Genomic DNA, 25,089 nt, shown 5'->3' on the forward strand with positions numbered 1-25,089 from the left:
AGATGATTGCGAGCTGGTTCATGTGATCACGCCGTCCTGATTTCAGCATTAAACAACTGGCTGTCTGTTGCTGTACAACTTACTGAAATAAATGAATCCGTTACTGTGTGTGTTACGAGAAAACGGACTTTGTTATATCGAGATAATGAAATTCAAACGGCAATAAAATAATAAAGCAAATTGTATGCTGAGCTCCTTATAACAAAAAACTAAAATGGTTATTGAATGTTACATTTGGACTTGTATTTCATGCAACTGAAAGGAATTTCATGCCACTGAAATGACAAGCTGTTAAAAATGTAACACGTAGCCTATGTCTGCATTTTGAATGAGGGAGGGGTGAGGGGTTGGCCCGCCAAGTCATTTGAATCCTAGAAAGTGTACCGGGCAGAAAATGTATTGGGAACCCCTGGTGTAGACCTTCACTGTATTGTGACCCTTGAGACACAATAATCTTGATGTAGGAGATCGGAGTGTTTATACATTGTTGCCACAGTATACTGTAGACATACGTGCCTACTGTACCTCAACCGGATAGCCGACCCCCTGGAGAGCAAGCCTCCTGATGACCATCTCCTTGTTGTTCCTCCCTACCTGAGATCCTCTGCACTATCGGAGGCTATAGCATCCGGGCCCTGTTTCCCAATAGCATGTTATCTCTGAGACCATCTTTGTTCCACTGACTAGAAAAACAAACGTGAACTTTGTTTGCACTGAGGTGCTTTTGAAAAATCACACAGCATGTGATTTAGTGACAAAAAAAAACTTGGTAATATATATAGATGCGTTTTGCTGAAATGCAGAATTAGTTTTACCTCTTGGTCATGGAAGCATTGATGAAACCCTTTGAAATGTCCCTTTGTGACGTCGTCATTAGAATGTTCAATGTATGGGCATTTTTCTGTCAGTGGTTCTGTGTCAGACAGACGTGCAAGCTTGTGTTGACAATATGGCCCACAGCCTCTCTTTCAGTGGGCTTGTGAAGTCTGTGTTGGAACCCCATGGCAACTACCCATTTATTTAAATTAATTCATTTATTTCACTGTATCAGCAAACTGCCTTCGGGGAATGAAATCATTATATCCAAGATAAATGTATAACAAAAACACAAGATACTTGCACCCTAATGATAAGGATAAGCACTCAATGAAGAATGTCTTATTTGTCTGTCTGTCTCCATCACCTGGGTCCAAGACAGGACGTGACTTGACGTTATGCCTCCTAATTTTTAGAATAAGCTTATCTTATTGTGTTTCCGATGTAACTGGAACGTATTGATTTATTTTTCCACATAAAAGTTAATGGTGGAGCAACAGGGATAAAACAACCTGAAGCAGTACTATAGTTGTATGTGGTGATAGGTAAGACATGGCTGGAGCGCCTTGGTGGTTTGATTGGTCCACTTGGTCCACTCTCCCCATAACAAAGAAATGTAAAAGCTCAGGTGAAACAAACAATATTAGCCTTTTTTTTTCAACTCAGGAGTCAGGAGGCTGTCCAAGGTCAAACCTTTTTTATCCCGTTCTGTTTTCGAAATTGAATCCACGCTTTTATGACCTCTCGCCTTGATTACTACAATGCCTTATACGTTGGCGTCAGTCAGGCCTCCCTCTCTCGTTGGCAGCTAGTTCAGAACGCCGCTGCCCGTCTACTAACAGGAACACGTAAGCGGGAGCACATTTCCCCTCTGCTGGCTTCCCTCCACTGGCCTCCTGTGCGTTTTAGAATTGATTTTAAGGTTTTACTGTTTGCTTTTAAATGTTTGAACGGCTTGGCACCGGGGTACCTCTCGGACCTGCTGGAACCTTATGTTCCCCCAAGGTCCCTCAGGTCCTCTGACCAGCTCCTCCTAGCCGTTCCAAAGTCCAGGCTGAAGCTTAGGGGGGGCCGTGCTTTCGCTGTGGCAGCCCCAAAGCTCTGGAATGAGCTGCCACTGCATGTTAGGCAGGCCCCCACTCTGCAGGTGTTCAAATTACGCCTCAAGACACATCTATTTGCTCTGGCTTTCGGCGTTTTAAACAGTTTTTATGTTTTATCTTATGGTGTGCACTTGTATAGCACTTTGGTCAACTTTGTTGTTTTTAAATGTGCTTTATAAATAAAGTGGATTGGATTGGATTGGAATAAAGCTATATCATGTAACATTTCCACATTTAAATGTCTAAAAACAACTAGACCTATGTTGTATATTGTGGTGAGTTGTGTACTGACATTATCACAAATGTTTCCAACAATGTTCAAACCCTGAGAAATCTGTGAGTAGAAATCAAGAACAGAAGAGCTTGTTCTGTGGTTTTCTTCTTTTTTTACTTTCCGGGCAGACTAGACGCTGTGTCCTGTTTGTAGGAAAATGTGTTTTCCTACAAAGTACCATATCTATAAAATTGACCCTACTGGTTAAAAAGATTGACTTAAGCACTCGCCTACCACCGCAGAGACTCTGGGATCAAATCCGGCTTGGTCAGTCGTCCCTACTAACACAATTGGCAGTGTTAGCGGGTGGGAAGCCGGTGTGGTATGTGTCCTGGTCGTTGTAAACTGCGACTCCTACTGGTCGGGGCACCTGTTCAGCAGGGAGGGGATCTGGGGGAAATAGTGTGAACCTCCGCACGCGTTAGGTTTCCCCAGTGAAACTCCTTGCTGTCAGGTGACTCGCTGGCGACTCCACAATCATGTATCGGAGGAGGCATGTGGTAGTTCTACACCCTCCCCAGGCCGACAGTGGGGCAATGCGCGCAACGACCAGGAAGGGAATTGGCATAACGACTAAATTGGGATGGGTGAAAAATACAGAAAGCCCAAAAATAAATAGAATAAAAAAGAAATTAATTAAAAAAAAATTGACTTATCCCTAACTAACAAACTAGTTTAGACCAGCCAAATCTGTCTTTTTCTTTAACTATATCTCCCTGAGTATGGCGCTAGCATTTTCCAACTTACATGGAACAGTTAGTAGTAGCTTTGTCACAACCATATCAGGCATTGAATTCTCAATCTAGCTTAAAGCAAAAAAAAAAGTGCAGTGCATTTTAACAATGAAGACAACAACTTCCATGATCCTGCGCTCCTTCACAACGTCATCAATTTTAACATTAGCCAATCATGGCAGGGAAAGGAGAGTTGGTTCATTTGGTGGTGGATTCGATGCTGCTGTCAAGTATTTTCTGTGTGTACAGTAGTTTGCATATTTTCCCTGTGTTTGCATAGGTTCCCTCCGAGTACTCCAGTTTCCTGCTGCGTACGCTCCTTGCCCTTGACCAAAGCACCAGCATTAGAACTGGAGTTGGTCCCTGGGCGCTGCAGTGTGGCTGCCCACTCCTCCCAGGTAGTTAGGATAGGTCAAAGGCAGAGGACAAAATGTCCTCACGGGGATGCAAGTTAAAGAGGACATTATGAAAACGTTTTGTCCGGTCTTTGTATGGACTTGGCAGTCTGTTACCATGGAGCTGGGGGGATATTACATGTTCATTCCATGCTGTTTGGCCATGGTTTCAAATTGAGCAGCCTAAACAAGTTGTTCAGAAGTGTTGCCCTTAGTGATGTCACAAGGGGGACACAATTGGATTTGATTAATCAATTAGCTGTGCTTTTTTGGAGCCAGCAACACTGTCTAACTAATGTACTGCTCAGTTTGTAAAAGCTTCTTAGTACTATTGGGTATTGGGGGTAGCCAGGCAGGGAAGGAAATAATGAATTTAAAACATGTATACAGTACCTGTGTGCTGGCTGGGATGTATACAGTACTTGTGTGCTGGCTGGGATGTATACAGTACCTGTGTGCTGGCTGGGATGTATACAGTACCTGTGTGCTGGCTGGGATGTATACAGTACATGTGTGCTGGCTGGGATGCATCAGTGATGGTCAGATGCAAAGCAAAGTCAGGTGGAACAAACGAATAGCAGTGAGTACACAGTACATAGTAATGTATGTACAGGATTAGGTTGTAACTAAGGCAGGTGCATGGGTCAAACCTATAGAATTAACTGTGACTGGGTACACGGTCTTGGTTAATACAGAAGCAGGAGATACAAACGGTCTGGGAGGATATCCTACAGTCTGTCTGGCAGCGGACAGAAGAGTACAGACAGTGTTTCAGCATCGGCACACAGCCATCCCCAGTGTTTACCAGCGTTTCGCAAACTCCTCTGTACTGTTCTGTCTCCTGCCCGTGGATCAAAGACACACTGGAGGATATTATCCGAGAGTGCTGGTTAGGGCTGCAACTAACGATTATTTTGGTAATCGACTAATCTGTCGATTATTTTTTCGATTAGTCGACTAATCTAACGATTATTTTTGTCATTCGATTAGTCTACTAATCTAACGATTATTTTTGTCACACCCTCAATCTCTGCTTCCTGTGGGCATGGCTCCTTCTCCAATGCATGTTTTACCTCACATGCTCAAGTCTGCACACCTGTGAATGTCACCCTGTTGTCCAGTCCCTCTGCCTTAACAGTTAACTTAACATAACATGATGATCCCATAGCAAATTAAAATAATGACTCATGAAACATTTGAATTTGGATCTTAAGCAACTTTAAATCAAAATGTATTTGAACAATACAACAATCACGCATAACAAGATAAATAAATTAAATAATACAAATTAAAGTGGAAGTGTTTAAATAACTAAAAAAATATATATAGCAGACTTCTTAGCTTAACATCCCAGGGAACTAATGGGATAACTGGGGATGTTGTTTGCTCCTGACAAGAGTCTCAAAGTCTGGGGTGATGGTCATGCTCAATGTCCAATCTGTTCCTCTGCTTTGTCTTCAGCTGGACCAGAGCTGAGAAGCCACTTTCACAAAGATAGGTAGCGCAAAAAAATTAAAATTATATATATATATATTTTTGTTATGACTAATCAACGCAAAAATTATGCGTCAACGAGTTTTTATGATCGACGCGTTGCAGCCCTAGTGCTGGTATCTCTTCCTCTGATTATGCACAACTTGCAAAACATTCATCTGTAAATGCGCAGGAATGCACTTATCTAATGTATTCATATGTATGCGCAGGCATGCACATATGTAATGTACTCATCAAATGAATACATATTTATATTCATATTTCCCCTGAAATGATGGTCCTCCCTCCAGCAGTCAGTGCCCCTTAGTCATTTGGGTGTGCTAGCAGGTCCATGCCCCTGGTTCTCTGTCATTCTGTCGTTGTGGGGCGGCTTTCTCTCTGTACTTCTTCCTCCCTATCTTATTCTTTTCTCACTTAGCTCTCTTTCTGTCTCGCTGTTATCTGTTTTTGTCAGCATCATTTCTCTCTCGCTCCCTTTAAGTGAGCATGGTCTATTGAATTGATTGATTGGTTGATTGCTAATTTTATTACTGTACGCCTGGTTTCCAACTGGTTAAGTTTAGGCTAAAAAAAATAAATACAAAAATAGGGCGAAGAAAACTTTTTTTTTCTTATAGGGCAAAGAAAACGTTTTAATTTGTTTTACCTACTTTCTATAGAATCATCTAAGAATGAAGTTCTATAGAAAGTAGGTCTGCATCCCCTTAACAATTGTGTGCAGGGAGCGAAATTAACTTTTTGACTCACCGGCCAGTGGCGGGTAGATCGGAAGAGTCTACCCGCCAACTCGCCAAGCATATTTCTTACCTGCCAAATTTTTTTTGATTAAAAAAATATATATATATATTTTATATAAAATTTTTTTTTTAAATAAAATATATATTATATAATCATACTTGTAGTTGTATTATCTGCGAGACATCGCCACCACGCAATAAGTCAAAATGCTTGCTATCTGCAAACAGCTCCACTGTCTGTGTGTATACTTGAGTAGCCTCCAGCTCCAGCAAGGATTCTCCGGCCCTGCAGCTAGACCCTATATTCAGCTAGACCCTACATTCAGCATGCAAGGATTCTCCGGCGATGCAGCTGGACCCTATTTATAACGTTACGCTTCTTTTGTCAAATCACATTCAACATGCCCTCAGCTAGAATACGCATTCAATCAATGTTATAAGACATTGATATCAGGAGCTATCTGTAGCTACTGCTAGCCCGGTAGATAACGTTAAGACAATTTAGTTTACTGGGACAGATAGATCTAACGTGAGCTAGCTAAGCTAGCTAACGAGGGAACGGAGGTATTATGCACTCGAGTCGACTATTGCTGGAGCATTTGTTGATATCAGCAGCTATCAGTAGCTAGCCAGCTAGATACCGTTAGACAATGCCTCGTCATGTATTAAACTAAAAGTGAATAGTTGACTGGGTCATTGTTTAAACAGTAACGGTAGCTCATGGAGGTCCGCTCTTCTAGACTAGAGCAGACTGCCTGTGTTGACATGAGCACTGCGAGCAGAAGCCCTTAGCCAATAGTATCCCGCTGCAGGGCTGGGCGGATATGACTCGTTGCCACGTTTTTTTTCAAAATAAGAGTATCATACGAACCTAATTGTTGCTAACTGCCGGAGCCATCGATATTATGACTGGAGATGCGCTTGGGGCGGAAATGAGACCCGCACAGATTTTCAAAATAAGAGTATCATTATGAACTTGATTGATTACACACCACACGGCGGGCAGCCCTCTAAGTGTCAAGCGCCAAAGGTAAAAACTGAGCGCCCCTGGCGGGCGGCGGGCTTTAGTTTCGGTCCCTGATTGTGTGTATTGAGCCGTACTGTATTGTACCCATTCTGCATCTGGTAATACAATTTTCAATCAATCAATCAATCATTCCAATAACCACTAACTTCATAATTAAAAACTAAAGAAAAGTTGGATGTGTTAGTTGGTTGGATGTCTTAGTTGAAAGGCAGTTGGATGTGTTAGTTGGTTCGATGTCTTAGTTGAAAGGCAGTTGGATGTGTTAGTTGGTTGGATGCCTTAGTTGAAAGGCAGTTGGATGTGTTAGTTTGCCAATAACACACAGTTGGATGTGTTAGTTGGTTGGATGCACTTCAAGCTGCTTCCACATGGAGGCAACTTCTCTCAATCATTCCAATAATACACAGTTGGATGTGTTAGTTGGTTGGATGCACTTCAAGCTGCTTCCACATGGAGGCAACTTGTCTTTTTTGTAGTTGTGGGAACTACTTTTTCTGGCGGATGGTTTTTTCAATAAATCTTCGATTAATGTGTGTTTATTGTTTAGCAATAAGGTTGGATGAATGTGGCAGTTGTATAAAAGCATTACACCACTTGCAGTCGTGATTTGTGAACAATAAACCATGCCTAGGGGGGTCTAACGACCACCCCTAGGCATGGTTTATTGTTCACAAACCACTCCTGCACGTGATGTAATGCTTAATTAAAACACATCATGGCAGAGAGAAAGCATGGGTTAAATAGTGGTAGAATAGTCTGTCAGGAAACACTGGAGACCGTAGCGCTCCTTGATGCTGCCTTTGAGGATGTAATGCAATAGAGAGCAGGGCTATTGTGGAGAGAAATAATATCTAAATTAATACTAGGGCCTACCACAGACTAAAGACTGTTAATTAACCGCTTAAGCCCGATGGGTCCGGTACCGGACCCAAGCCATAAATCAATCTCTCCAGACTGTATGACATAATGTTGCATTTTCCCCCCAAATGTAGCCAAGAGTAAAGACCCTAATCCTGTCAAAACAGCAGTCATAGTGTATATTTTCAACAATACGTTTGTTTACCAATAGGTTAAAGTGTTATTAATGAAATATGAGTTCAGGAATTGTGTTCATAAACTAGCGAATTTCGACCGTAAATAAATGAGAGTGGCCATTTTGCTATGGTCATTATGATGAAGGAAAGACAGGGCTTTCAATGAGCATCGGAATTTCGAAAAACTACCCTACCCAGCCCAAGCCAGCTACTGTACAGCAAATTACTTGTGGGTGAATTATTTTTATTTCTCTTATTTCTCAAGATGATCTACCACAAAACTGAACGTTATTGGCATAGATTGGAGCGCAGTTAGTGTGTCTACCTTCTGTGAACGTTTAGCAACAATCCGTGGTGCAAACCGATTTAAAATGGCGGAGCCATATCCATGATAAGTAGAGTTGTTCCGATACCAGTATCGGATTCGGAAATGCCTAAAATGCTGGATCGTGTATCGGCGAGTATGCGTCAAGTCTATGCTCCGATCCCATATGACGTAATTGATCAACAACAACACGTGCAGTGCTAGCGGAGAGTGAGAATTATAAAATGATCGTGTTTTTAATTAACCGTGAATGAAAGTGTCAATGCTGTTTGTCATTTTAACAGCAGATACACTTTCTTAAATGCCATCTTCCCCGACAGAGCAGTGTGACGGGGAGCTCGATTGTGTTTCGCTTGCTGGTGTTATTAGCATTAGCTGAAAAGCTAGCTAGTTGTTATTAGCATTAGCTGAAAAGCTAGCTAGTTGGAACAACATCCGCTTTAACGTTCCATCAAATCAGATGATTGCCTGTCCTTTCTCGAGGACCTGACACTGGCCGTCTATCAACAATAATGCACCCACGGTGAATCGGATTCAAGCCAAGTACACAGTAAATTTCGCAGAGTACATTTTACTCAAACTGAGTACATTTTACTCAAACTGGGTTAGCTAGCTTAGCTGGATAACGGTACCTTGGCTAAAGTTGGCCACAGTTGGGGCTATTCCTAATCCAGCAATAATGGCTGCAGACCTGTAAGCAAAGTGCAGCAAATTGACACAGGAGTATTCCAAGGTAAATAACTTTTTGCCCAGTAATGTTTTTTTATCTACCTTTTCTCCCCATTTTCTATTTTTCTCCCATCCCAATTTCATATTATCAGATTCTACCCTCCCCTGTCTCGAACGTTGTTAGACCATGCCTCCCACTGGTCGGCTGCAATGTGGACCAAGCCTTGCATCACGTGTCCCCTCCGGTACACGAGGAGGCAGCTGTCGCAGTGGCGAGGAGTAACGCTTGGGCGCTGCCCCCGATACTTCCTGATTCTGCTGTACAGGCGCACCAACCGACCTGTAGGAGTCGCTGTCCACAACGTCCGATCCCCACCCACCGGCTTTCCCACCCCCTAATACTGCCAATTGTATTAGTATGAACGACCAGCCAAGCCGGAAGCAACGCCGAGAGCTGGGCTCGAACCCAGCATCTCCTGTGTTAGTGGCGAGCGCCTTGCCCACTGCGCCACTTAGCCGCCAATTAACTGGCTAACTTAACACATTCAGTGCCATAGGCTTCCCCCATCCTTCACTATCTAGCGCCAACTTTTCATGACCATTTTTGCGGTATGTCACGATCTTTGCAGACACTATTGTATATTCTATATTATAGCTATGGAGAGAATAGTATGGCTCATTTGACAGACACTATTTCTAGTCCAACATGTAAAAAATAGTTTGTTTCTACACACTGTAGTTTGTACTTTATTACACGCTAAACATCGTCCATTTCCAAGATAATCCAGTCTATTTCCATAGATCGCGAGATAAAACGCGTTATATGCAATAAGCCCAAACCATTCTGGTTGATCCCCTGAAACCCCAAATACTCCCAAATCAAAGGTATATACCATGTAGACATGTGCCTTCACAAAATTATCAAGGGGGGGGGGGTCGTTTTAACTCAACTGTGATCGTGTTTGTCTAGCAGTAGCATGTTTTACGTCCGGTAAAACACTGATCGTTACATAAACATGTTTCAGGTTTGGTAAAATAGAAATAGGGGGACATTTCCTTAGAAGAAGGTAATCCAAAAAGAATAATTCCAATGATCCCATCAGCGATCGCGATTACACGTTTATATGTAATTACATGTGTTTTTTTTGTATCCACTTTTTCTCCTGTTTTTCTGTGTTTTTCTCCCATCCCAATTTAGTTGTCATGCCAATTCCCCCTCCCCTTCCTGGCCGTTGCTCGCATGTGCCCCCCACTGGTCGGTCTAGGGAGGGTTGATAGATACTATCACATGTCCATAATTACACGTGTTTACGGGACACTATAGGTTTTGAGGCAAGCAGATCTGCTAGCGATTGCTTTGGAAGAGCTCCTCCCAGTCAGAGCGAGTCTTGATAGTCCGGTTCATTCATTGCCTCTCCTGATCCATTTCTTTCTGAGTTCAAAAGGTAGGCGATACTGCCACCTGGTGACATTCGATCGGCATTGCAATTCCAACGTAGGTAAACGAGCCAGGGACACATAGAATGATCCGGATGATGGTATAGAATGGGGATCAGAGGAAACAGATCAAAGGATCAAAACCCGAGAAATCTCGGGTATGGCGCTCAACCACTGGCGAGATAACCCGAGAAATGTCAGGTATGGCCCCGAATGAGTTAAGTGTTGTCACTGACCGACCTCTCACACACAGGCATGCAATTAATGACATGTTGCCGGACAGCCATACCGGTGACAATGTTTAGCTTGTAGTGTCGAAGGATAGGAGTCGAGTCTCAAAAGAGAAAGTTGAATATTTATTGTGCATCGACAACATACACCTGTCTCGTTAGCTAGCTAACTGAACCGGTGCAGACAGGATAGCTATAACGTCTGTGCGGAACCAATGTCCCAACAACAGTTCCGTGGGTGAATTATGTCTAATCACCAGAAGCTAGTCATAGTTTTCCCATGTGTTTTGCCAAACAACATGGCAAATGCCCTAACTCATTGAGCACAGTTGTCAATTAATGATACTAATCTATACAATCACCTGTTGTTGAATAAATACCATTACTTTCTAGTTATTACTAAAAAACTGTATATGTAAAACAGTATCTGTAGCTGTAAAAAAAAAAAAAAAAAAATATATATATATATATATAATATATATATATATAATATTTAAAAAATGTATACACTGGTATTGGATCAGTACTCGGTATCGGCCGATACCCAAAGCTCAGGTATCGGAATCGGTATCGGAAAGGAAGAAATGGTATCGGAACATCTCTAATTATAAGAATGGAACTGTACTTACAGTAGATTTCATTCATGGTTCTTGCTGCACGCCTGGGCCCTGTTTCTTGTACCTGGATAACTGAGTTAGCCGGATAACTTTAACTGGATAACTGAGTTAGCCGGACTTTCCGGTTCCATGTACGTGGATTTTCCAAATCACCATGACAACAGATCCAAAAGTTTGAGCCTGGTCGAAAGCAGAGTTCAAGTTCAAGTTAGCCGGATCACGCAGAGCCACGCCCCCGCAAAGAAAGTGACAGCTCGTTTCCTGAAATTATTCCCACAGCCTAGGATCTGCGTTACACCATTCTGAATTACGTTTTTGTGCTCCATTCTTCCAGAGGGGGCTTTTGAAATGTAAAATAGACCCAAAATGCTGATACTAAATTCACTTTGTCCTAAATAATGCACGTTATATATACCGTGGCGCTCGCTCGTGCGATGTACACATTATGTGGTTATTTTAATTGTAACTGGGATTAAGATGTCTGATGAGATGCGCTGTTTGACGGATTTGAGAAATTGAATGAGCCGTTGACGTCACATTAATGAATGAGGATAAAGAGATAAACTTCATTCAAAACAAAGGATATTCTAAACACGGGTCTCTCGTTCATTAATGTATAAACAATGAATTTATCCCATCTGGCACAGTGGTGCAGCGGTAGTGCTCAAGCCTGCCAACCCAGCGACCGGGGTTCAAAACCCGGTGTTTCCAATATGATTTTTTTGAATATAATATTAATGATTATACGCCAAAGTAGCCTGGTTTTAAGTTAAAATATTATAAATCTACATGCATTGAGGATGTCATTCTTTATATAGCTCTCAACGTGCACCAAATTGAATTATTCCTATATTGCAAAAAGAAGGAAAAGACTAGGGTCTCGAACCCCGGTCGTCTGCGTGATAGTCAAAACAACAACCCGTTAGACCACATTGGAGATAAGTTAAAGATCGACTATACATCAATCAATGGGTAAGAGAGCCGTATCGTAATTCTGTATAAGTTTAACTAATTATTTTCGCTAGCAAGATCTCATTTGATTATTCAATCCAGCAGGCAAGTTTAAAGAAATATAATCTGATTGATTGAGGTAATGAGGGACTTAAAATTAGCCTATAGATAACGCATTTAACTTGTCGGCGAGGCGATTGAGCCGTATTGCAATCTGTCAATAAAGTTTTAAATCAATTAATCAATCAATGCCGTTAGAGAATCAGGATCTCTGCCATCGATACGTGCTGGCTTTTCGCCTGAAGCGGCCGCGCGCATTTAGCCTGAGTCGCAAGTCTGGCTTGAGTTAACGAGACTGAATCCACCTTCGAGGAACAGGAAAATCCCGGCTTCGAACATCGGGTTAACTGAAGCTGGATAATGACATCTTGATCGACTTAGTTGAACCAGGTACAAGAAACAGGGCCCTGGTGATACTAAATCCAAATTGAACTTTTGAACTGCCATTTGAAAGAGCAGATTTGGCCCAATCCATAGATGTGCAACTTGGCTATGTGCAACTAACTGCCCTCCAATCTATGCCAATAACGTTCAGTTTTGTGGTAGATCATCTTGAGAAATAAGAGGACTCTACTTATATTCTCTCTGCAAATAGACTGCCATATCCATGACAAGTTTTCCGATAACGCAAGATAAACCATGATGCATTCATTCAGAAAGACCTATTCTAAATGCTATTTATAGGGTTTGACAATAATTACACTCATGTCTCTATTTTACAATTGACTATAATTAATTATGAGTCATACCGAACACGTCAGTGTTGAAACTTTAATGCATGAAAGCTTATATTCCGTCTGTTGCAGTCTTCCTATTCAACCGCTTGGTGCCATGTACTCACGGTCGGAACTGTGCGTAGATATACGCACAATCTCAAGCACACGTTCATATTGATAAATCCCACACTTTGCTTAGAAATGATTGTACGCGCGGTTTACGCACATATCTGTGCGTACGCAGCATTGATAAATAGGGATGTCCGATATTATCGGCCGACCGATATTATCGGCCGATATCGGCAGTAAAATGTGATATCGGAAAATATCGGTATCGGTTTAAAAAAAGAAAAAAACAATAACAATATGTGTTATATATATATCCAGTGAAATTATTAGTTACCTGAAATTATTCAGTTTTTTGGGGGGGAAAACCCTGCATATATCGGTATCGGTTGATATCGGTTGATATCGGTATCGGAAATTAAGAGTTGGACAATATCGGAATATCGGTATCGGTAAAAAAGCCAATATCGAGCATCCCTAATGAGGGCCGATAAACAGATTGCAGAATGGGTACAATACAGTACAGCTCAATACACACAATTGTTAAGGGTATGCAGACCAGAGAAAGACTTTCGTCTTGTTTACATCAGGGTCCCCCATTTTCAATTCATCATAACATATATGACATACATGACATACAGATAGACAGTACTGCTACATCTATACATTTATGACATACCAGATTTACAAATACAGTACTGTTTGTGATACAAAAAGAGTCTAAAAAAGAGATATACATTTGACGTATAAACTAAATAGGAGGATGTTGGGTAGGTGGGGTGGGGTGGGGGGATGAACTGTACATTGGAGAAATAGCGATTAAAACCTGGGTTTTCTCGTGATTGGCGCTGAACGGTTGGCGAGTTAACCCGACTTTTCTCGTGACTGGCGCAGAATGAGTTCATAAAGAATTTTTTTTCTTTTCTTTTTTTTTATATATTTTTTTGTCTATTCATTCTGTTTAAACCAATGGGGGTTTTCTTCACAGTTGCAGATAAAGATTAGGCTACACTAATATTATAGTATTAAAACCGATGAGTTATTTATAGTTTGTTTGTCTTTTATTTTATCTTTTATGTTTTCTTCTCTCCTCTCTATTTGTCACCCCCACCCCTTCCCCTTCCCTCTTTCTCTCCTCCCCCCCTCTTTCCTCCCCAACTTCTGCTCACTCTATGTTATCTGATGTGTACCAAAAAATTAATCTAGTGGCCATTGCCCACTGGTAAAATTAAAAATTAAAAAAAAATAAACTGATGAGTTATATTCATTAAAGAAAGTTGATTTAATAAAAATTAAAAGACTCATTTAATCAGATTAACTCATTGACTGCCGGGGATTAGCCATGGCCCTGTGTTAGCATTCCCACGCTTTAAAAGATAGGACTGAGTCACCTGGTTTGTAGAGCTTAACTATATTCTATATATTATAGCTATGGATACAATACGATGGCCCATTTGACATCTATCGAGTATCTATCGTTCAATATGTGAAAAATTAAAAATAAAATGCATCCATACATTCCCGTTTTATACCGTGGTGAATATGAGTATGGTTTTAGATTGGTCGGGTGTAATTCCCAAAATGCTGAGCAATAGCCTTATGCATGTATTACACAAAAAATGTCCCGCCTGTACACGCTACTATTTTGAAATTCAGATTCAGATTCAGACAACTTTATTGATCCCGCGTGGGGCAATTCATATTTGCAGCTTCACCAACAGGCAACAAAGACAAACAAACAACAAAACATATCAATGATAAAAAAAAAAAAAAAAAAAAGAGAAACACTCCATGTGATACACAATCCAGCAAAGTAAAAGTAAAAAACAGACAACCAAGTGCAAAAGGCTACTTAAAATTACTACTGTCTGTGTTTAAAAGTCTGATAGCCGAGCCAAAATCACATCTACTGTATATTATCGCTTATCGGTATTATGTTTCATCATGAATGCATGAAAGGCGGAGGGGGGCATTTTTTGATGCTTTGATCACCACCAACGGCATACGTTGTGGACTAACGTTACACACACGCGGTCGGATCGCATTGAAGACACGCTTGGATCAACGCAAGAATGATATCATATTCTTGATGTAGGGAGGTGTAGTGGTTACGTCATTACCTTGACTAGGATGTACCCCAAAAATAATATTCCAATTATCTGATCGCCATTCCAAGTATTGATGTCCATCGTGTCGCCAACATAATCCACTACACATCATGCATCGGGAGTATTTGATTCTTCTCAATATAAACGCTGAGCTTGAGCAAAAAAAATAAAACGACCCGGACCCATTAGATCGACCCACAAGCCAAGATACAATGTTTCAAAGGGTGCTCGATACTGCCGCCTGGGAGGATCTGGCCGGTACTGCACCTTCTGCGTCGCAGTATGTCTTCTACAGGCAACATACATTGAATAGGATATTAAAATCGAAAAAAGAAAAACGATCTAATAACGTATATATGTGGTTGGCGTTCAACGGTTGTCCGCCAAACACGTATATAAACGTGGTTGGCGTCCATTGAGTTAATTACTTTATTCACATTGAGGATTTACTTTGAGGATATTTATAAAAAAAATAATTCATTAAAATATTTGAAATATTATTTTTTATTTATTTTTATTTTTTTTATTATTAAAAACGAATGTTCGAACGTCCATTCGAAAAATCCTGACGAAGTTTGAATCCCAAAAACAGGCTTCGGGGACAGCCCTACTGTCTATAGGGAGGTGTAGTGGTTACGTCATTGCCATTTTTCGTGTTCCACCGTCTGTCCAAAGCAATGTATTTCCCCATTGCCCATTTCTCAATTGTATCGTTTAAAACAAATAAAGCATTAACATTTGCATGGTGTACCTTTCTGTGCTTATTCATCCACAATCTATAGCTCAACATGAAAATATTCGCAATGAATCATAAAAAAATTGCCAAATTTTATTTCAACAAAAAATGCTTAAACAATAATGTTAGTGATAGAAGGGAACTCATTTTGTGCAAAAATGGAAAGCTTTTCAATTTCCATGCAGCAGAATTGTTACAATAGCCGATAATCCATTTTCCCAATGATAAATCCGTATACGGGTGGAACAACCAGTGACGTCAGACTACACCTCCCTATGGTAGGTGTGTGGGGGGATAACACATGGGGAGGGGGGAGACATACAATTGTATCACAACAGGAAACTATGAAACATAAACAATAGGTAGGACAGTGGAGATGGAATGGTAGATAAAAGATGGCAAACACTAGAAAGCCAATGATTAAAAAAGCAGCCATGGTAAACAGGAAATTGTATATTGACTGTGAGTGATTGATTGTCTTACTGGTGGATATATTTACATTAACAATATATTACCAGGGATATGCACAGTATTATCTTCTCTTCTCTTCTCTTCTCTTCTCTTCTCTTCTCTTCTCTTCTCTTCTCTTCTCTTCTCTTCTCTTCTCTTCTCTTCTCTTCTCTTCTCTTCTCTTCTCTTTTCCCCACTCTCTTCTCGTGTCTGTTGTAAATACGCGTGGCATTGTGTTAGCCGATTGTTAGCCGGTTGTTAGCTGACATCAGATAAATGAATAAATACATAAATATACATATTCTCAGACCATAGAAAGATATAGCTATAGGCTTATAGATTCAGGCAGATAGAGACTGTACCACTGTACCATGTGTCAACTTGATACATGAAGAGGTATGGTGTAAGTATCCTTATGGTGTAAGTGCTTTTCATTATACTGACCCCCTGAGGTTTACTGTAGAGTTCAGCCAGATTATGAATAATGGAGAAATGTCAGGATAGATATCTAATGGATATGTATACACCACATGCCCATAGCTGTATTAACAGGGCTTATAAAAAATATAGGATAACGGCTACCAATTGTATCATTTAAGGGCAGGGTTATGCTCAGTCTGGAAGCAAAACATGCTGGCTCAGTTGCTCTACTTTATCCTACTTCTACTTGGCAAATACCACATCTGTCTCCTAATTGAAGTAGAAATCAACAAGGCCAAAAGAGATACTATGGTCCTCACCCAACAGTAGCAATGTAGACATGGAATCGAGGCTGTTGCCTCTCAACCGTTTCATGTATGTATATTGCAAAATACATGCAAATTCAGTTCCAGCCACGAGCAGTCATGAAGTCGACTGTTTTGATCTGTGTGATGGCGTGTCTCAACTGGAAGTAGTAACATTCAGGGGCAAATTCACAAGAGGATTGCGCTGCTTTTTCTGATGCTATGCCGGCGCAAATAGCTATGAAACACAGTTTGCTATTCACAAAGCAAGCGCTAAAGGTGAAATACGGTGGTAATTGCGTTGCCATCAGCATTGCGTCTCGGTGCGTCAGTGGTATTTGCGGGTATTTAAATGAGGTAATATGGGCGGAACATGTGCCCCTTTCTATGCAAATGAGCCTCGTCCAAAAACACTACCAATTCACAAAGATCGGCGCTAATTGCCACGCGCAGTTAACAGGTTAACTGGCGCCCCCTAAAGTGGCAATTTTTTTTACTTGAACTTGAGGACTGCATACTTTTTTTGCAAACCAAAATACTATACTTTATACTATAGCACATGCATGAATGAACCTGGTCTCTTTTGAAAGATAAAATTCTGAAGTTTCAATTTGATTTGATTTGATACAATAAAGAACTTCATAAAAATTCATTCAGAAATGAGTGATTATGAGAGATTTTGGTAAAAAGTGAGGGGAAAAAAGCACTGCAGAAAACCATTTCCTCATTGACTCCAATGCATTCAGCGGAAATTTCTCTTCCTGTTTGCGCTCGTGACTTCTCACCTTGATCCCTGATTCGCTCATCCCCACCTGGGGTAGCATTGGATAGCCACACTCATTGGTTACAACCCTGTCCAATAATTTTCGAGATCACCAAATGATTGGCGAGCTAGAACGTGGGGAGTCGGGAGTGGTATTCGAAAAGATTTAAAGTCTGCCGTGTACTTCGGCACACGACTCACATATATCGGCATGTAACTCGAGAACCGCTGAACGGATTTTGTCGCCTGAAACAATCGACAGGCAACAAATAGGGCTTTAATTCTATATATATATATTGTATTAAAAAATATGCACACCTGAGCCGCTAGAGGTCACCAAAGTGGCGTGTCGCACCTGTGGGCAAATCGTCCTTAAAATGTCTCAGTGAGGTGTATAAATGAATAGGCATTCACATTTTGAGAACTGATCGTTCTACTGAATATGTCACAATGGTCACTGGTTGTTGAGAGTTCTCAATTGACCCATCTGAAACCCCACCCTCTTTTCTTGATCCTCACAACTGGGTCAATATAGAATTATCAGGAAACCCCACATTTCATAGGTTTTAATAAGTGTAGTCAAGGTCTGTGTTTCAAAATATCCATGAATGCCAAATAGGGATGTTCGATATTGGCCTTTTTACCTATACCGATATTGTCCAACTCTTAATTTCCGATACCGATATATGCAGGGTTCCCCCCCCCCCCCAAAAAAACGGAATAATTTCAGGTAATTAACATTACATATCTCTTGTTGTGGAATTAACACAACATTATGCATACTTTTGACAATAAATAAAATCAGAATTTGTTGTTACTTGCTTGCCTGGGTAAATAGAGGTTAAATAAATGTAAAAAAAAAAATAATAATAATAACAATTTATTTTTTTGGAAAACCGATACAGATAATTTCCGATATCACATTTGAATGCCAATATCGGTAGGCCAATAATATCGGACACCCCTAATGCCAAATGGCATATATGATGAAAATGTTTTCACATTACACGTTACAATGAGTCTTAACCCTTTCACCGCCGCACTACCAAACCGTTAACCTTTTCACTGTGACAATACACAAAAGATTAACCCTTTCACTGCCACACGACCGTTGGTGACCGTCGGTAGTGTGATAGTAAAGGGTTAACCTTCTGTCGTGTGGCAGTGAAAGGGTTAATAAGTAATCTATGTCTCTACACAATCAATGCCAGCCAAGTGGCTGGTATAGCCTAACGTGTATGGAATGGGTCAAAATGTTCCTCCCTGCCACGTGAGGCTTTACAGTAATCCTCTTAATCAGCCGTTTAATGTGCAATACCATTCAGCGTGGGGTTATGTGAAGTCTTAATAAGTTACTGGCATGTCTGTTGCTGCTCAAATAGGGGGTCACTGAAGGTCTTAAAACATCCTTTTGTGTACTGTATTTCACTGTGTCTGTCGGGGGGGAGGGGGGTGTAAGGCACCATGCCTGTCAGTGAGGCAGAGGCTAGAGGACCTCTGTTCACACCAAATCAACAGTCTCTTAGCCGGCACGGCCCCCAGTCACCCAGCCTAAGATTGAGGGAGACTAATGAGCCTGCTATCTGTAATTACTCTGATATCCCACCGTGACAGAAGAGCAGAGAACGGAGGGTGGATTTAATGCCATTTCCGATTAGAAATGGAAAAGGGTGTGAAATGGAACATTTTCACTTCATACCTAAGACAATTGTATTTCTTAAATTCAAGGTTTTTACGGCAATGGCATGACTTTAGCACAGTGCTGAGGAGTGTTTGTGTGTGTGTGTGTGTGTGTGTGTGTGTGTGTGTGTGCGTGCGTGCATGCGTGCGTGCGTGCGTGCGTGTGGACAGGACACAGGTAGTCACATGCACTCACATAAGCGGGCAAGTAGTCCTTAGCTGACAATACCAGCTGCTGTATCCGTCACGCCCAATTTGCATAATTCCAATGTAATGCCCGTTCAGAAGTACCCAATCAGGGTTTCAAGAGAAACTGCAGGAGGAAAACCAATCCTTTTCCATGTTAATCCTCAGTGCCACGGTGTCGTCTAGGCTGTCGGGGAAATGCATATTTCACACCCTAAATTACACAAAGGACATACTTTTCTTATTTACATAACTCTGTTGAAATCGCTTAAAGGTATTCCAGCATGTTAGATTAGGGCTGTTTTTTTTGTTTGTTTTTTTGCAACGGACAAACTAAAGTACTGTATTTGCTGTGCAATTCTGTTGTGATTGGAGGATAATGAAAAGAGGACAGGGTTTGAGATAGGAAAATACTTTGAGGGCAATGTTTGATGTGGTGGTTTCATATCAACTCCGAAACACAGAGAGGAGTTTCTCCCTCATCTCTTTACGCAGCCTTTACATGCTTACGTCACATAAACTTTAAGATGTAATCTCATTGGTAGCGCTTTTAAAGGTCAGTGGCAAACACGGTAAACAATAAGATGAACTTTGAGCGCAGCGGCTCGGTGGCAATTTTTAGCGGTGCGTTTGATACCATAGAGAAAAAACTGCCCAGCCGGAGTACAGCTATTATGCTGATGATCATGTGCAGGCAGCTATATGACAGAATAGATTATAGATGTATAGCCAGGAAAGTCAACAAAGAATAAATTCAAGTAGGATAAACACGTATAATAGAATAGGGTAGAATGGAAAACAATACAAATGTATTGTCTTGCTATCTGACATTGTCTGTTTCACCCAAACCACACACTGTAGTGTTAGTTGAAGTCATGCTGCTTTTAACCTGAGCCATTCATCATATGGTTCAACTGGAACACCTTGCCTTGAGGAGCTAGCGACCTCAGTCAATAATGTCTGGCCATTTATTATGTCTGCACACACACACACAGAGAGATACGCAAAACACACACGCAAGTATGCACGCACGCACGCACACACACACACACACACACACACACACACACACACACACACACACACATCCAGCCATCTGTGTGTAGTGTCTTTGTCTCTCCTCCAACCGTCTGTCCTGCTGTCAGGTTCTCTCTCTCTCTCATACACACACACGCATACACTAATCAGTTTATTCCTCCTGTGTTGCTCTCTCTAGGTGACCATTCTGATCATCCTGGCCCTGGCCTTCCTAGCCTGTATCGTGTTCCTGGTGGTCTATAAAGCGTTCACCTATGACCACGCCTGCCCAGATGGATTCATCTACAAGGTATTGTAGAGACCTGTGTCACTACACCTACCACGCTTTCAATTATCCCAGAGACCATGGCACCATGACTGGTAACCTTATGAGGCAAAAGCCATATACTTTTGTACGTGTTGGAACTACTAAAGTCTTGAGCTAGAGCAGCAACATGTTTGTATTAAGTGGAGCTGACTTATCTTCCAATACTCAGAGAAGATTACATTGTATTACAGTAATTCAATCTGTTAGAAATAAATTCATTAGAGGTCTGCGCAGGCTTGATTTAGTCATCCCACCACCACACACTCCCCATTGCTTTTATGGACGCATCTGCCACTCCCACAATATCTCTGTCCCAAACCCTCCTGCTGGCCCACTTCCTTACTATTAGAGAATGATTGGACAATGCTATCCTAGTCACAAATCAATTTCCAACAACAGTAGGCCAGAAAATGTATGTCTAATAAACGGAAACAAAAAACCTTGAAGGCTACTTCAAAACAAACAGCTTTCATACGTTGCAGCTACATGTATAGGAATAGAAGTGGCTTCCATTTCTTTTGTTAATCATAACAGACTATTATGGCAAATTGATTCATGCCTGTTAAATGCGTCTAGAGGAAGCACAATGACATAATTTACTTTACATAATCAAATACATTTGACCTAATAAAACGCTATCACAGAAAAACACATAACTAGAGACTAGTCTTTTAAGGTGCCTGTGGATGAATTTTTTTTTAAATGTATGTCATTTTAAATGTATTTGACCTGTTAATGTCTTAGGCTTCTGTTTTTATATATATATTCTCCTTTTCTTCATATGTGTTGTTTTCTTTATACATTCATGTCTTGTCCCTAAAATTCAATAAAATGTCAATTGCAAAAAACATCAGTATTAAAAGCCTCTGCTTTGGTAAGCTAGCAAGCAAATTGTTTCATTACACTTGTCCTCTAACTCGTCGAACTGACCTGCCTTGATGACGTCATGTGACAGGCAAGGGATTGGACAGATGAGAGGCAGAGTGAGAGCGATGTCCTACTTTGTTGTTGTGGGTATTTAAAAATTAAGCAGGTCAGACAGAAAACACTGCCTGGCAGAATCTTTATTCGTACTCGTAGGCCTACATGCATCATTATTGTAGCATGTAAACGTGACCCGATGCAACTACAGTATATGAAAATATACCTGCACCACAAATAAACTGTGAGGGGACCCGTGCGTTTTTCAGGCATCCCACGATGATATGCAAACCTCAAAAATACATGCATCCATTCCTCTGTGTCAGCTTGAGAGAGGAAGGTATCTGGCAATATTCTTTAAAATATAAAATGGAGTGAAGAAACCTGTAGAAATAAAAGATTAGGTAAAAACTTGAAAAATACCAAAATTGGAGATACAGGGTTTTGCCCAACATAAATGCTGCATTCACCAAGGAGAAGGAACCGTTTGTGTTCAGTATTCATGTTGACAGTGGGGATGTTATCCCCCTTCCCTCATATTACCCTCTACTCAAAGCAAAAAAGTGTGATCTATCTTCACTAAGTCCTTACCCAATATGGCTGAGGTCCAAAGTGCTGTGCAAATGAATGCAAACACAATCTGCTGTACAGATCCAGCTGTACCTCTCTTCTCCTCTTCTCTTCTCCTCTCCTCTTATCCTCTTCTTTCCTTTCCTCTCCTCTCCTCTCCACTTCTCATATCCTCTCCTCTCCTCTCCTCTCCTCTCCTCTCCTCTCCTCTCCTCTCCTCTCCTCTCCTCTCCTCTCCTCTCCTCTCCTCTCCTCTCATCTCCTCTCATCTCCTCTCATCTCCTCTCATCTCCTCTCCTCTCCTCTTCTACTGTATCTCCTCTCCTCTATATTCCTGTGTTTTAGTTCATTGTCCATATGATGGTAAATGGTTTACTATGCACTGGTTAAAATATACAAAGACATGTATTATGAGTAAAATAGCCTAATTAAAAAAGACCCAACACAATACAGTACAATACAACACAACACTTTGAGCTGTGTCTTTATTTATTTAAAAAATATGTTTGCTGAAAATACAATTGTAGTTGTTACATGATCATTAGAATGTCCAGTTCTCAAAATGTGTCAATCCCCTATGCAGAGGATCAAACATATCTTGTAAACTAACTATCTTGAATATTGAATAAATAATAATCGTCAAATGGTTCCCTCCATCTTTAGAAACACAAACCAATAGTCCACTTTCTTAACCACATCACTGCATAATTCATGAATGTAAAGAAGAGCTTAATATTTGGTTATTTGTGATACTGTTCATAGTTACATACAATTCAAAGTCATTGCTGCATTAAATGGTTACTGTTATGAGGCACTTGGGGCAGAGTTATTATAGGCTGTGTGACATAGAGTTCTATGTAGAGAGATTGAAATTGCAGCCATATCACCCCATTGTGATTGTATGTATACCAGGTTGTATGGAAAAATACAGTCTATCCAAGAGCACAGAATTGATCCAATTTATTAAATGTATTCATGAAATCACTAGCCTAGGTAATATCCACCCTAATGACCAGCTTTTTGGAGAGAACTACTCCCTCTGGTAACATTATTTTTAAAACGTACGGCGCTACCTGCACATGCCTCCGACAAAACGTCCCTGCCAGCTCATCCGTGACTGAGTGAGCGAGTGACAACAATCTGCCCTGCATAGCCCACGGCGGGCAGTCCCTGTAGGGGAAAAAAAAAAAAACTGTAGTGCTTAGTAGTAAGGAGTCACCTTGAAGGTCTTTCTTCAGGCCAATCTGGTGAGTTAGATGGAATAAATCTAGGTTTACACACACAACCTCTGCAGGGGCTCTGGCTGCAGTCTGCAGAGAGAGGTATTCTTAGTGGGGTCACATACACACATAACCACACACACACACAGCGAGGTCAGATACACAAACAGATACACACATGCACGCACACACACATGGTGCACAGATAAAGCCATGTATGGACAAATGCATGCATGCATGGACAACTGCTATGTTGTGACTACGTCTTGCTAGTTGGTCACGAAACGGAACGTGAAGTAATGGGCCCACTCTTCAGTCTGTACTGAACTGCATCCAAAGCAAAGTGCTGTGTTTAAGAGCTTTTTACAGTGGCCCCATTACAGAGGCCCCGGTTTTCTGGCTAACTAAGAAGCAGCTGGGTATCCAGTATGAAGCAAAGCAAGGTGCTGTGCCGTGCTGAGAAAGGACTGCTTTCAAACGTTTTCAAACGTTTGCTTTCATTATTGACAGACATCACAAAAGTAAACAAACCTTTTATAGCCTCAAATTGAAAAACAAACTAATAATACTTTTTAAAAGAATATTGGTAAAGTCAATTGGCGCATTGTTTTATTGATAAATGAATGCATCAATGATACATCAGTGTTACTGTTTGGTAGCTGTGTTTGACCCAGGTGCAGTACAGAACAGATACGACGAGAGACAGATTTTCAAATAAAGCACTACGTCTTTAATTAGAGCGGCTGAATGAACACGCACACAATGGTGATAAACAAAAGAGGAGGAATCTCCGTCTCCAAAACACGCTGAATAGTAATTACGTCAAACGACGGTGCTGCATATACACATGATAAGATAATCTCTCAACAACGAAATTCAATCTGCAAAGTGGCACGGCGATTTAAACACATCGCAAACAAACGTATCCTCTGTGGCAAGGAGCGATAAGACTAAACATGTAGGTATACTCACGGACAGTTTCAGTGATCGGCTGACGGTGTTTGTGTGACACAGGAGAGAATATAACATAAATGTAACATGAATTGCCCAGTTTGGGACATACTAATAAACTTGACCTTAACCTTGACCTTGAATATAAGGAGACATTTAACGAGTCACACCAGTTACCAATGAGTGTAATTAGGAGAGGTAGACACTAGGGCAATTACCTACCAGGTAACGCTAGAGGTTTGCACCCAGAGGAGAGCGAACCCCAAACGTTATAGTATCTCCCTCCGACGAACGGCACCTGACGTTCACCTGGGTGCCTCAGGGTGTAGTCGGCGGAAGTCTCTAATCAGACTATGGTCTATTATGTCCCTCTGAGGCACCCAGGATCGTTCCTCCAGTCCGTACCCCTCCCAGTCCACTAAAAACTGAAACCCCCTACCCCTCCGCCGGCAACCGACGATCCTCCATACCGTGTAGACCGTTTGTCCATCAATGATGCAGGGCGGAGGGACAGGGGGGGCTGGCGGGGACATGGGCGAGGTAAGGAAGGGTTTTAGGAGTGATACGTGGAAGGTCGGGTGATAGCCTGTATGCCACCGGGTTCACTCACCGCACCACTTTAAATGGACCCACAAACCGGGGGGCCAGTTTCCTGGACGGTCGAGAGCCATACCTTCTGTCCCAGACGGAAGATCGGGGCCGGACGGCGCTTGCGGGTGGCCTGACGTTGGGACCTGACCGAAGCCTTC

The 25,089-nt window shown here is 41.3% G+C and overlaps 1 protein-coding gene across 1 annotated transcript in view; it reads left to right on the plus strand.

The window, feature by feature from the left end:
• nsg2 (neuronal vesicle trafficking associated 2) overlaps nt 1–25,089 on the plus strand; it is a gene marked incomplete at both ends in the record, with an annotated part of 116,064 nt that overhangs the window by 86,618 nt on the left and 4,357 nt on the right. The window contains one exon of the mRNA XM_084320384.1: nt 20,550–20,660. Coding sequence (XP_084176510.1) covers nt 20,550–20,660 — 111 coding nt within the window. The remainder of the gene's footprint in view (nt 1–20,549; nt 20,661–25,089) is intronic.

The sequence above is a fragment of the Notolepis coatsorum genome (assembly GCF_963971535.1).
Source record: "Notolepis coatsorum genome assembly, chromosome: 8".
Taxonomy (NCBI): Eukaryota; Metazoa; Chordata; class Actinopteri; order Aulopiformes; family Paralepididae; genus Notolepis; species Notolepis coatsorum.